General features: G+C 48.4%; 1 protein-coding gene across 1 annotated transcript; it reads left to right on the top strand.

Annotated features, from left to right (window-relative positions):
* The first annotated feature begins 1,645 nt into the window (after positions 1-1,645).
* MARCO (macrophage receptor with collagenous structure) lies at positions 1,646-11,662 on the top strand. The gene is made up of 15 exons (XM_010575123.1): positions 1,646-1,760; positions 2,829-2,930; positions 3,319-3,549; positions 3,918-3,953; positions 5,189-5,233; positions 5,600-5,707; positions 7,021-7,132; positions 7,252-7,292; positions 7,857-7,955; positions 8,051-8,104; positions 9,161-9,205; positions 9,354-9,461; positions 10,663-10,704; positions 11,040-11,216; positions 11,532-11,662. The coding sequence occupies exons 1-15, from the start codon at positions 1,646-1,648 to the stop codon at positions 11,660-11,662; spliced, it is 1,446 nt and encodes a 481-aa protein (XP_010573425.1).
* Positions 11,663-14,604: the final 2,942 nt, after the last annotated feature.

Here is a 14,604-nt window from a genome sequence, read left to right as displayed (position 1 = left end):
AATCGAGGGTCTCTACCCCTGCTTTTACACCCGTGCCACCTGGGCCATTGAGAAAGGCATGGCCACAGCATGTCCACGAGGGGTGGGAAAACATACCCCTGAACTTCTTTCTCAGGGAAGGAGGGCACAAAGATCTCATTGCACCTTTTGCCTTTCAGAGAGGCTTTTGAAAACTGCAGTTGCCAGCTTCTTTTTAATACTTTTGAAGTAAAATGGATTTGCCTAGAAGTGTTGTTAAAAGCCTCTCTGCTGTAAATCTGCTGTCTGCATGCACCTGAATCACATCAATCTCTATAAACATCTACTTGGCAACACAAGTGCAGTCATGCCCAGCTCATCGCCTGGCCCAGCAAGAGTAGATGGTTTCAGGCTTGCGTAGAGTGGTCAGCTGAACCACCCAAACCATCAGAAATGGGCTGGATATGAGCCCTTACCTCAGTGGGGAGGCGATGCCCCGAAGGGAGAGGATGCACAGGTAGTTACTATGGCTCAGGTGATCGGTGGTAACGTCTCAAGCCACTCCAAGGGGGTATCTGAGCCCTTCACAACGAAGCAGATGATCCCAATTCCTACACAGTGTGTAGCAGAACATATGATATGGGAGGACTCCTCTTCCTCCCTGCTGGTGCCAAACCAGGTCACAGCTGCACAAGCACATTTGAAAGGAGAACGCAGAAGTGGATTTAAAAATCCCCACATATTTTTGGTTTAAGCCTTTAAGCAATCTATACTTGAGGTGCAGAATAGAGGGCTTCATTCCGCACTGGGCCATCAGGGTGTGGATTTCCAGCTCACGTCCACCTGACGCTTACGCCACGCTTTCTTCCACGGCCATGCAAAGCGGCGAGGACCCAGCAGCCCCGCGGGTGGGCACGGACCCGCGGCCCAAGAGAGGACGGTGTGATGGGGACTGCCCCGTGCCTGGGAGAGGGCAGCAGCACGCGGCGGTGGCAGCGTGCATGCGGAGGGCTCTGCCCGGCACCTACCAGCGGCTCTTGCCTGGGGGCTTGGGTAAGTGGCTTCGCTTTGCAAAATCAAAATCGACCCTGGCACAAATGCAGACGCCAAAAGACCAAATGTCACGGCGAGGTCTGCTGGCGTGAGTTTTACAGGATGTGAAGAAAGAAGCGGTGAGGTGGAGGAATTGCGTCTGTGGGTATGGAAAATGGGTCAGGGAGGAAGCAGGGGTTGGAGAGAGCCTCGGCAAGGAGGCTGAAAGTGTCTCTTCTCCATTACACCCCAAACCCATTTAGGCTTCAGCATCCCCCCTGAACCTGGGATCTTCTTGGCTACGTGAGGAGGTTTACTTTTGTTAGGAGGGAAATGGCCACCTCATCCCCAACCCCACTAAAGTGCAGAGATGTTGAATAACTCCGGGTTGAACCTCTTGCAGGATCCTGCCCGAGGCTCTGTGGACTCGGTGTCCCCAGGCGAGCACAGAAGAACAGCTGAACATCTTAGCTGTGGGATTTTTTGAGGAACTGTTCAAATTACCACATCAAAGTTCTCACAAGTCTATAAAAACTGAACAGATAGCAAAAACATATCAGAAAGCATATCAAATCCGGATGCAGATAGGAAGTCCCTTCAGTTCTTCATTGTCCATAATCTGACAAGGCTTTAGGTTAGTCACAAGAAATTTGTCATGAAAATTAAAGACAGATACGGGGAAGATGGAAATTTGAGTAATATGAACACTTTCAGTATTTCAGACCACACTGGGTTTCCCTCAGCTGCTACCACAACCTTTGAGATAAGTGGTAAGATTTCTTTTTATTAAATGGATTGATATGGATTTTATCTAGTCTATGAAGAAAGCAGCACATAAAAATGAAATATTGCATTTATGCTGCATATTAAATGCTTTTTACAGTGATTTTTCTAGTAAATTAACTGCCATTTAAAAAAAGAAGTATGTGAAAATGTCCTTTCTAGCCAAAAGCTGATGTTGAGCATCAGAAAAAATTAGGTTTTTTCCTGTTTTAGAAAATGCCTAATTTCACTGAGTAGAACTTTCATGTCTTAATAGTTAAGATACTGAACTGAGATCCAATAAAAAAAGTAAGTTTATGAATTTTTAGCTGAATATAAATACTTCATTGCTGACTAAACCATTCTATTGTAAAACTAATTAAATCATTGTACTCTTTTAAAAATAAGACTTTAAAGTCCTGATTACAGTAACTTGAAAAATACTCAATTAAGTGTAACTTACTGAATGTCTGAAATAGTTATTAATGCTTCTGAAATACTTTTTTCTCCCTAAAGGCCAAAATTCGACAAAGCAGTTTATTTCTTTTACACTTGCTGGTGACGATTTGTTTTAAACGTTACAACTTGTTTTCATTTGTTCTGCAGTTCAGTTTATTATTGATTTTTCATTTGTTTTGATGTGTACATGCATCAGTTGGAATCGCATGTATGCAGTGCTCTGGATGGAGAGGGCATGTGCTTTGAGCAACCCTCTTCGAATGGCAGCCTGGCGCAACTAAAAGCGATGGAAACAGGGAGTTTATTGATGCAGAAAGGAGAGAACTACCACATTGATACTGTTATAGGCTGGATTAAGTCTTGATGCAAGTGAGCTGGTTAAATTGCCTAAGGACAAGTTGGCCAAGTGAATTGCAGTGCAGAGCCCAGGTGAGAGGAGGGCATCCATCCTGCCTTGCCTGCAGGACCTGGCAGTCTCGCAGAGAGACCTCGCTGCTCCCCGTCGCTGGAAAGCACGGCTAATTTATTGTGGCCAAGCCTGAAATGGCTGGAAGCGAGCAGCGTTTGTAGTAGCAGAGATGTGAGAGGATGTCTACACTACTTCTGTTGGTTTTTAGAGCCTCGAAGCCAAAGAAAGCCATCCACATGCTGTGCTCAGGCGACCCTCGGCATCTACCTGCTGCTGCTGACGGCCGGCCAGGGGCTGCTGGCGTACAAAGGTAACGCTGCAACCTTACTGCGGGCTTGACATCAAAAGACAGCTTTGCTGGGTGCTCTTGGGGGACATGGGCGAGCGGGGATGAGCACGCAGATAGGAAACCTCTGAGGGAGCACAGACGCTCCTCCACTCACCGCAAGTCAAAACAGCCGCTGCGGGAAACCATTCCCCCACCCTGGATATGTGCTTTGCATTTGCAAAAGCAGTCCTGGCTGCACCCCTGGCTGCAGCAAGGACCGGCACATGAAAACCACCTCCCCAGGTCAAACAGTGGTGATGTTTAACCCCAGGTGTCATCCATGGGTGCTGAGGAGCCGCTCTGACGAACGGGCATTTCCCAGCCGGATCGGGCAGGGAGTATTCACTACACGGACCTTTTGTTTCCTCAGTGTTTAAGATGCAGAAAGAGCTATTGAAACTTCAAGAACTAAATACCTCCTATACAGAAGAGAATATGGAAAGCTCCTTTACCAACAAACTGTTTTCGGAGAGAAACTCTATAGAGGAGTACATGGGACATGAAGAAAACTGGAGGAGAAGCTTAGAAGAGGAAATCACCATAATTAAAAGCAGCAATGCAAACCTGATGATGATGATGAACAACATCACCCTGGTTACAGGTATGGCTCCATTTCTCCATGCTGGCTGTACAGTGGGGAGAGCTGGTTCCTCTGCACCACTGGCAAATCTGAGCCAAAAACCTAGTTCAGATGAACAAATATCTAGGGCAAGATTTGATCTTCCTGTCAGCTAGCGATGCCCCAGTGCCCGGGCTTGGACACTCGCTCCAGACGCCCTGGCCGGGGAGCTGGACACACCTGGAGAAGCTGGAGCACAGCCCTGTGCAGCCCCCCTGGATCCCACTGCAGCTGCACACACGGCTCCGGGCTGTGTCTTCAGCCCAGACCTCAAGCCTATCAACTCCATACTGGTATGTTCCTGACTGAGTGCTGGCTACTGAAAAATATCCATTAAATATTTATTTCAGGGCCTCCTGGACGCAAAGGAGATCCTGGTCCACCAGGTATGTTGGTAAATGAGCTGTAAGCAACTTTCCCTCTTTTCCTCTTTCTCTTTTTTTCCCCTAAGAGACCTGAAGTGTGGATTTGGGATTTCAGTCTCTAGACCCAGATCCTACCCAATGCGCAGACACTCAGTCCCTTGGCCATGAGGAGACCTGCTGCACCTTTTCACTGACCCCCTGGGAGCCTCAGCTTGCCCAAGTGCTCCCACAGAGGTCAGTGGCCACTATGGAGAAGCATTTTGGCTCTGCCTCCTCACTGCTACCCCACCAGAAAAGCTCAGGGGTGATGGAGGAACTGCACCTGGTCATTATCTGCAATAGCCATCCCAAATCTCCATGTGAGACAAGAGAGGACCGGTGAGGGTGTTTGTGTGCATCCAACGACCAGCAGATAGCTGAGCTTTCTGCCCCAGACATAGCAAGTCCTGCTGTCCAACTCATTCCAGGACAACTCAAGAAGACGTCCCTAGTCCCTGCTCTATAGGGCCCCAGCTGAACAGCGTGTGTAACAAACAGTGACAGATTTGGGACCTTGCCCACGACCGCACAGACTCAGGAATGAGCTGGGTGCAAGGGGTCCCCTCCACAGCCATGCACAAGCTGCTGCCCTGGGAACTTGGGGGTTTGGGGTAGAACTACACCCGCTGCAGGAGATAAATGTCTCCAGACTGTGAGGATGCAGCAAGTCCTAATCTAATGTTGGCTTTGAGCAGAGGTTGAACTAGGCAATGTCCAGAGAAACCAGAGTTTCTATGATCCTATGATGATGATCTAAGATGCAACCCTTGTTAGGTCAGGTCTGTATCTCATCCATCCCTAGTTCTTGGCTACACTGATGAGCTTTTCCGAAGAAAAAAAAATTAATACATTTTTAAAAAATCATGTTTTCATATCTTCCTGGCTGCACTTACAACATTGAAACAGCACCTCCCGCCAAGCACCGTTATTATACATCAGAGCCCAATAGTTCAGCGCATTTTCAGGAAAGATCTCCTCAAAGGCCCCCACGAGCTGGGCTTGGCTGGAGGACAGCTGGCCCCTGCCCAGCCACGCACTCAGCCGAGCTCCATGGACTTTACTCAAGCGGTTGTGCTGGTCCCTGCCAGCTGAAGATTGGCCTCAGTGGTGACTGAAGGCACATGCACAAAGGATGATTAAAAAATTCATCTCTTCTTCGCAGCCATTACTGCAAATAGATGATGTGTGTCAGCTGATATATGTATTTTACATCTCAGGGCTACAGGGACCACCGGGGACAAAGGGAGACCGAGGAATCCAAGGTAAGGCTTTTCTGACACCTGAATTACTTCTGTGGATGAACATAAAGTGGCTTTATGGATGATTTTATGGGCAATCTTGTCCTCAGTCAAGGTATAAGTCAGTAGGAATGTCATTGGAGTTGAAGGAAATAAGCCTACGTAGAACTAATATGAACAAAAGCAAAACTTAGCTGGAAAAAATCTTATTATAAAAGTCAATGTGCTCTGGTCACCGTGGGCCCGTTCCCCACTACCACCCACACCACTCTCAAGTACACGGAGAGCAGGGTTCGGTTCATGCCCGCAGCTGAGTGGCCTGGCCTGCTGCTGGCATTCACTAGACACGACACCCCATGAAGCGTCAGAAAAGCGGTGTTGTCCTTGCAGGCTTACATGGACTGCAGGGTGCGAAAGGGAGCAAAGGAGATCCCGGTCCTGCTGGCCCAAGTGGTGAACCAGGAGTGAGAGGAGCAAAAGGAGAGATGGGGATTGCAGGTAAGACTTCTTCCCTATCTCAACATTTTTAAGATTCTTCCATGTATTCCTGTTTAAACTCATTCTACTTAAAACACCAGAAGAAGTCTTCGTAGGTCAAATACTTCATAAAAATCCAGGCAGCCCTGAGTGTGGCTCGCCAGTCAATGAAGGAGCTGGATGCACAGGACACTCGACCTGATCTGAAGGGATTTCATTTCGTGTCATGCTCCAGCAAAGCCCCCAAAGGAGGGCTGGAGGAAGGGACGTGCAAAATGTTGACTGCACCATGGAAGTCTCTTTATAGAGTGACCTTTGTCTAACAAAAGCCACAGGTATTCAATTATCAGCCTATCCCAGATTAAAGCAGCGGTGTTTGCAGTAGGATTTTCATGGTATAAGATAATAATATAATTTATATGCACAAGTATGTGGATGTTAGTCCTCACTTTAGTAAAACCTGTTTCTGAGAACTTTATATCTTATATAAGCCTCACTTTTATACACCATAAGTAGAAGAGTTACGCACCATGTTTCTCCCGTGTAACATGCATTAGTGGGCATCTCCTGGATAGCTGTTATTCAGTGGTCTTACATGGGCTGCACCCAGAGAGGAAAGGCTGAAAGCAGGATAGCAAAGGAAAGCACATGTGTGTGGTGCAGACGAGGGATGACAGTTGGACAGGTTGATTAGAGCTTCCTCAGATCTTCCCTCAGATCCCACATGCTCCAGTGCGCTCATTAGCACAAGTTGCTCCAGAAGAGAACAGTGAAAGTAGGAGGAGTACCAAAAGGCGAGGACTTGGGGATAATTATGGAGCAGAAAGATGAAGGAGATGTCAGTCTTTAAATGAGGCACTTGCAAATAATTCAGGTCTTTTGGAGCATGCTGATCACCTGTTCAGAGAAGAAAAGGCTAAGGGGAGATGCGGCATTTCCCTGGAAGCACAGGAGTGGAATACGCTGTCCTCCATCTCCGCTGTGGCTAGGAGAGGGGAAGGGTTCAGACTGCAGTAAGGGATATTTAACTAGAGAAGAAAACATTCTAGTGGTAGGGATCATTTGGGGAATAGAGTGGGGAGGTGTCATGGCACCACTGCAAGTCTTTAACAGTAGGTCAGACAAACATCTGGCCAGACAGTCTGGCAGACAGACTCTTGAGGTGCCATCCAGCCCTGTCCTCCTACAGCTTTATGGGAATGCCACCGAAGGGTAAATGCAGGTGTGAGGCCAAACTCTGCTACTGGTGCAGCTAGACAGAGGTGCTCCACCAGCTGCAGAGACAATGAATCTGTATTTTTGAACTCATACACATGTGCTGTGCTGTTTGATAGGTCTCCAAGGACAGAAAGGCGAAACAGGCAAGAAGGGAGACCCCGGGCCCCGTGGACCCATGGGTCCTCAGGGGCAGCAGGGAGTCCCAGGACTGCCTGGTTTCAATGGTAAGTGCAGAGGACACAGAGCAACCCACCGTCAGCGCAAGCGTGCCATGGTGGAGGGCTACTCTAGCTGAAGCGTTTGGCTAAGCCTCGTTAGCACTGATGCCAGGATTTCGTTACAGGTAGCACGGGGGAGCCTGGACGTCCTGGGCAGAAAGGAGAGGCAGGTAAGGAGTACAGAAGGTGCAGTTTCTTCTAGAGATGTGAGACCAATCTCTTTTAGATGATGCTTCATGATGAGGAAAACTGCAGCCAGGCTAGATCCCAGCATGGGTAAGAGAAGATGATTAGATGAAGAAACCATGCCAATGTTGTGCAGACCCATCCCACAGCCTCGGCTGTCTCATCTGGACCCCACTCACTGTGCAGGAGAAGGAGAGGGAAAGAAGGGTCCTGTACTGTGGAGGGCCATGTCCTCCTTCCTGACACGTGTACACACACAAGGGCAAAAATTGGCTGCTCTTTCAGGAAAGCATTTGTGCCTCTCAAGGCTGACAGTCTGCAAGGACCTGGGTCCATACAGCCTTTCACTGCAGACCATGCCTCACTGCACCGCTAAGATCAGCACTGCCAGGGGAGTACTGCAATTCGGAGAGACCCAGCGTTTGTTTTGCTTTCATAGGGTCAACTCAATCTGCGCAGTGCAGGGGCTGGTGATTGAACTATCTTTCTTTTTTCTCCTTCCTATGTTGTGTTGCATTTCACATGTGCTGCTTTTGCTCAACCTGAAGGCGTAACTGGGCAACGTGGACCTGTAGGAATTCCTGGCCTTGAGGGCAGACCTGGTCAGAAAGGGGAGAAGGGGGACCACGGGCTCAATGGTATTCCAGGTACAACGTTACGCAAACCCATAGCTCACTGACCTCCTCCTCTGCCCTCGCTTTGTGTGATGGCTTCACCCTTACTGATGTGTTTTTAATTGTAGGAGTACCAGGCATTGCAGGACTCAGAGGTGAAAAGGGAGACAGAGGAGTAACAGGTAAAGGAGAATAAAACAGGTTTGGGGTCAACAATATGCATCATGCAGACACTGGAAAGGGATCTGAAACAGCAAGGAGGAGATTTGTTGAGTCCTGTTCTTGGAGTCCCAACGCAACCCGGGATGCCATGGTGGGCCTGGGCCTCTTCCAGACTGCGGGGAGGGTAGCTACTCACTGGGGGGGTTCTGTCAACCACCTGTAACAGGCATGAGGAGGTGATGTTGCCTGCATTTTTGTATAAATAGAAAACACACAAACAAAGCAGCAGTTTAAGATAAACCAGACAACAACCTCTCTACCTTGGAGCTAAAGACAAATTTTACTGGCTGTAAATCTGATGGGGAAGAGTATTCACTAGCAACCATCTGTCCTGGCCTCCTCTGTAGCGTTGCAGGAAGAGATATCTTCAGAGGCCAACTTAAAGAACATAACCCAGGCCTTTTCTTTGACCTTCCATCTGAAGAAGGCCACCTCTCTGTCCCAGGCACCCAAACGATAGGCTGACATTCTGCAGTACAAGCCTATTCTGGTGTATTTCTCTTGAATCAACCTTCTTAACCCTGAATTTATATAGTGCACACAACCTCTCATCTCCATCAGGAGGTGACAAAGGTCCAAGTGCTGCACTATTCTGCATTCATTGATACCTGGGTGATAGGGATGGGAGTCACCTGGCCCAACATTAAGTGGTTGCACATGTCTGATGCACCTAAATTTACATGTCTAGGCTCTCTATAGGGTCAGTGAACACCCACCTGAAGGGAGGGTCTCTATCCCATCAGTGGAGTTTAGGATAAGAAATAAATGACCAGAAGTTGATCTACTTCAGGAGAAGATGATTCTTCACTGCATGTATTTTCTTTATCGACAAGGTCTGCACTGACTATAATGGGAAATAAGACACTCACTTCAGAAATAGATGCCTATAGTGTAGCCAGCTAAACTAGATGAGTTGAAATCCATCATAAATTCTAGTTTGTATAAGCTTTTATAAATGTATAAATATCTGCCATATTTTTGTTTGTTTGTTTGTTTGTTTGTTTTGATGATCTTAGGTGTTCCAGGGGAAAAGGGAGCAAAGGGAGACCAGGGCCTGCCAGGTAAACCCTTGTTCGACTGCATGACTTACTCTGATGATGCAAAGAACTTTAAATGCCATGTTCCACTTCTCCGCGTCAATGTGAAATGCTCATCACTTACTTTCCTTGGGAAGAGACAAAGGCAATGACTTTCTTGCTTTCCACCCAGGCAGCCCAGGCGTAACTGGTCAAAAAGGAAGCAAGGGTGATCATGGCAGTCAGGGTCCAAAAGGAGAACCAGGAGTAAAAGGAGCCAAGGGAAGCTATGGAATCCCTGGTAAGGCTGTTTGCCACGGGGTCTGTGGAGCTGAGGGTGCATTTGGGTTTGGGACTATACATCACAGGCTGGCACAAGCTGCTCTGGGGCATGTTTACAGAGCTCATTTGGAGGAGGTCAACAGACAGAGCAGTCTTCCCAAAAGATGAACGTGCAGAATGTCACATTTACACCTTGGGAGGTGTGCTAAAAGACATGCAAGTAAACAGCTGCATTAGATTTTCTCAAATCCCTGGTCTTACAGAAAACTGGAACAATCCATGTTGCTCTTTTGCTTTGTACAGAGACATCTTGCAGCATACCATGCTGCTGAGATAAATCCCATGTAAACGCGGTAGTCAGGACCACAGAAGTGGAAACACCAGGGCTATTTAACTACGCCTTGCTAATTGTAGGACACAAAAATAGTTCAACAGGGCCAACACTACAGCTACTCCGCATCCTTACCCTCAGCAGGCCACGGGAAGCAACCAGTGCTCCAGATGCTATTTCTTTTAATTATTCACACAGAACAGTATGAGAGTCCTCAGAAATAAAATAAACTAGAGCCCCTGTGGGACCCCTTCAAGCACTCCTCTGCTGGAGCTTTGCCTCTGGAGAAGGGGAAAAGTGTACCTGGGGTGACCCCAGGTTAGGGACTGCCCTCTGGGTGGGTCTGATCTCCTGGTCCCCAGAAGGAGACAGCCATGTGTGCTTTGTGGAGGTAGCTTTTGCGGGAAGAGCCCACTGGGTTTTTTCAAACACCCCTGCTGTCAAGACCAGGATGCTACCCAGAAATGTGGAGGGCTGTTGGGAGTGGCTTTCTGCTGTCCCACGGCAGCACCTGAAGAGCAAACCCCATGATGTAGATCTTCCTGCAAGTACTGTGGGAGATACCATGCCAGCTTCTGGAGACCCAAAAGGCCACCAGAGATGTCATTTTACAGGTAGTAGTGGGAATAAGACACATTTCCAACAAGTGAGTGGATGGGATTTTGCAAGTGGCCCTTTTCTTGGGTCACATGTTAGGAAGACTTCGGTGTATGTTATCCTACTTTTCTTGCCATGTTTTTTTTACATACCCTTAGTCACTTCAGGGGGTCCATTTCACAGGGGGATGGAGCCCTCATATCTCTGACTCACCCAATTATTCAGAAAAAGTTAATAACTGGATTTTCCCCTAAACAGCTGTCAAATATTTGCTTTTTTTCATTTGGAACAGGTCCCCCAGGAATGAAAGGGAGCAAAGGTGAAAAGGGAGAAGGTACTGGACTCTTATTTCTTCTTCTCTCGCTTTCTGGCATCAAAGCCATCTGAGGTCCAACGTCCCCTCCTGCGCACACTGGTTAACCCACAGCATGGCTACCAATACCGAGGGGTCCATGCTCTGAGCTGCAGCCTGGTGTCTCCAGACCCAGGAGAGGGCCTTGATTTGTTCAGATTTGAGCTACCAGTAACTTCTGGTCCCATGCTGGCTACAGCCATGGAGACGGGAATATTCGTCCAGTTTGGGCAGTCACTGCTTCTGTCTTTCAATGTGCTTTTTTCCTCATGCCTGTATGACCAGTAGAGTTATTTTCTTCTCCCCTGAACTGCCAGGCAACTTCAATCCTGTTGTACGAATTGCGGAAGGGGGCAGGAGGGGCCGCGTGGAAGTCTTTCACCAAGGGACCTGGGGAACAATATGTGATGATGGCTGGAGCACCCAAGATGCCAGTGTGGTCTGCCGAATGCTGGGATATAGACGTGCAATCGCCACCTTCACAGCCACAGCAGGTGAGTCCACAACAGCCTTCCACCTCCCCAGGCCTGGCACAGGAGGTTGCGCACACTCAGAAAGCACTTCAGCAAGGTCCTCTACATGAGCCAAGAGGATCTCCTCAAAGGGGCAGCTCATTCCCCTTGGGATAGGGAGCTGCATGTCAAGTGCTGCTTGAACTGTGCCCAAAGGCTTGATTTCCAACAAGCCAACCATGCAACCCAACACATGCCTGCTTTCCACAGGGGGCTCTTTAGAAAAAAATGCACATTCCTCTTTCTTTTGTCCAACAGTTTTTTGTTTGTCTGTTTGTTTTAATTCATCTCCCAAAGGCACTGGACAAATTTGGCTCGATGACGTGAATTGCAGAGGGAATGAAGATTCAATTTTTGACTGTCCAAAGCCTGACTGGGGTGTGAACAACTGCTCCCACAGCGAGGATGCTGGCGTGGAGTGCATTTGATGGGACACAGAGGCTGCCCTGGGAGCCGCTGCCCACCTCTGCTCTCTGTGGAGCTCTTCTTCATAACGCGAACCCAATTTCATCAGGTTGTGCTTATAGTCTCTTTACCAGGTTGTAAAAACATTGACAGAGAAAGCTGAATTTTCCATAAATTGGTAACAGTTGCAGGACCCACAGGTAACCTGAAACATCCCAGCTATCACGAAACAACCGGAGCTCAGGCACGTGAGCCAGTTCACAGCTTTTCCAGTTAGCTGACATCAGCTCATCTGCCGTAGCTCACATGTGTGTGACCTCTAAGTCCACGGGGGAGGAGAGATGGTCCACTTCAGCTTAGTGCAGTAAGAGAGAACAGGATCAGCGTGCAGAAAGGGGCAGCTGCTGCAGCTGCGATGGCACGTCCATCTTCATCACAGTACAGTTGTGAATCCGAGCCTAAAACCCCCAGTGAGGTGCATACACCCAAGACAGCAGATGCTCAGAAATCATCAGATGATGTCTCTGGCATGAAAATATAAATGGTCTCCAGAAACAATGCTGATCACAGGTTAAAGTGCAAAAATAAGTGCCTGGGATCTAGGTGTGGTGCTACCCTGGTTTAGCACAGACCTTGCTTTTGACCTCGGCCAAGTCCCCTGCCTTCTCTGTCAGTGTTTCCTAACCTGTCCCCAGGAGCAATACCCCTTACTTTATCTGATGTATAAAGCTAAGTGTTTCATACCTTTAGAAATTAGATGCTCCAGTAAAGCAAAGGGATGACAAATACAAGCAATTTAACTTCCAGAATGAAAATATGGACCCTAAACCAAAGGCTTCTACTTAAATGAAAGTCTTATATGTGTCTGAGATAACAACTGAAAGGCTTCTTTTTATGGCCTAAATCTTCCCCTTTTCCACCAGCACGGGGCATTCAGCAGGTGACAAGCAGCCTGTGTACATGTAGCTGAGCACATCACAACAACCTGCTTGCAGATATTTGATTTAAAATGTCAGAAATACGTGTAAGTGACCCCACATCTCTGCCAAATGTTAGACATAATTGCATTTGTCTACACAGCTTCAAAACTTGCTTTTAGTGCTTAGAAATCCAGATATAAGTGGAAAAATCAAGCAGTGCTGGTAAGAGCAGCAGGCGATGGGGCATCCAGGGCCAATGTGAGTGAGAAGACACAGCACTGTGCAGGGTGCAACAGTGCAGTCTGCAACACAGTTCATCACCATTTTGAACCAGAGGAAATGTTTGTTACGGGGTCTCAGGCCTCGGGAAGGAAGTCTGGAAAATCCCAGGAGTTTTCCACTACCCACTCTGATGCCTTTGACAGCAGGAAAATGAAAAGAGACACTTGTCATTCCTGGCTCTGGTTTAGAGGACACAAGGAGCACCTGCCACAAACCACGGGTGAAACCTGCTGAATGACAACTGTTTCAAAGCTGGTGGAAGCAGACAGCAGCTCATCTGCATGAGAACAGACAAAAGCTCACTGTTCTGGTAGGGACCCCCACCAGCACTAGCAGCATGCTGAGTACCGGCACTTGGGCTTACACAGCTATCTGCAGGGCTCCCACGGACAGTGCTGAGCCTGCGCGGGTTCCTTTCATCTTTTTTTGTGTGGCAGTATGTAAATAAAGCATTTCCACTGTCTGGAAATAAAGGATTTACAAGCTGTATTCATGTTTTGATACATCAGCACGTGGTGCTTATACTCCCACTTTCTCACTTTCCTTGCTAATGGGGTACGTTCCTCGCCGTTTTTCAGGCTAAATGCTGAGACATTTGATTTTTTCATCCGGCAAAACTGCCACTGAAGGGAAAGTCACCATGTCTCCAGTGATGACCCTTTGGCTGGACTTAAATCCCCATAAATCTCCTTTTTGGAGAATGGGCATGCAGAAAATAGCAGTTGTGCCAGGATTAGGTTCAGGGCACCAGCGGTTAGATCTGCGTGCCCAGGGCAAAGGACACCATAGTCCAGCCCATCTGCTCCTAAGCACAGCAGGAACAGGTTGAACCCGAGCTACCGTCCAACAGTGTGGACAGAAACTGGAGCATGACGTGCTTAACCTACTCCCCTGCCACTTCTTCACCTTGCAGTGCAGGCGTAAAATCTGCAAAATTCGGAGTCAGAGGGATTTCCTAGCAGCCCGGGAGAGCCCATGCCAACACTGGCGTGTTCGGTGCCAAGTACACAAAATGTCATTTATCTTGCAGGGACTAAAGGAGGAAGGGGAAGGGCTCGAGGTGGCTCAGGCAGGCACACAGCCAGGGCGATGGCTGTGGGGCTGGGAATGCCGCTGCTAAAGGGGAATGGGCCAAAACATGCAGCTGCCTGGCAGCATTGGCATAGCCCCCTCCGTTCAGCGGGGATGCAGGAATCAGTAGAGAAGTGTTTACACCAGTACAGTTCATTCTGGTCTGGGAAGGGAAACAGGAGCCTCAGGACCAGGACCTGTGTGAATACTACCGTGCTGGCAAAACCAGAGTTTGGCAGGAAAACAAACGTTGCCTTCATGAAACCACTCTGCATGCCCGGTCCGGAGAGGGAAGCCCAGCCAGCTGGGCGGAGAGCTGCGGGCACAAAGCTCACACAAGAATTAGAAACACAACCATTTCTGCCAAAGCAGAGCACGTCTGAGCTGCAAGGGAAGAATGGAGCCCAGTGGAGGGTGTGCCACCTGCAAGAAAAAGCATCCTCGCCGGGGACCGCTGTGGCCGAGTCATGGTGCCCATGATTTTTCCCACTCCCTGACTGTGTCAGTCCTGACGGATCCTCCCGGAGAAGCGCTGCCCAGCTGTGAATAAACAGCAGAGGAAGCTAGGTGGGTGGCAGCACAATTTACGTCTGATGCTCTTCTGCCCAAATCAGGGTGAAACCAGACAGAAGTCACTAATGTCATTAAAGCAGGAAGAAATTCTTCCCGGTTCCTGTAAGAGGTAGTAGGTA

This window comes from Haliaeetus leucocephalus, unplaced genomic scaffold, assembly GCF_000737465.1.
Source record: "Haliaeetus leucocephalus isolate CR32 unplaced genomic scaffold, Haliaeetus_leucocephalus-4.0 Scaffold451, whole genome shotgun sequence".
NCBI classification, from domain to species: domain Eukaryota; kingdom Metazoa; phylum Chordata; class Aves; order Accipitriformes; family Accipitridae; genus Haliaeetus; species Haliaeetus leucocephalus.
The sequence above is the reverse complement of the archived record's forward strand: the minus strand, read 5'-3'. Positions and strand labels throughout refer to the sequence as shown.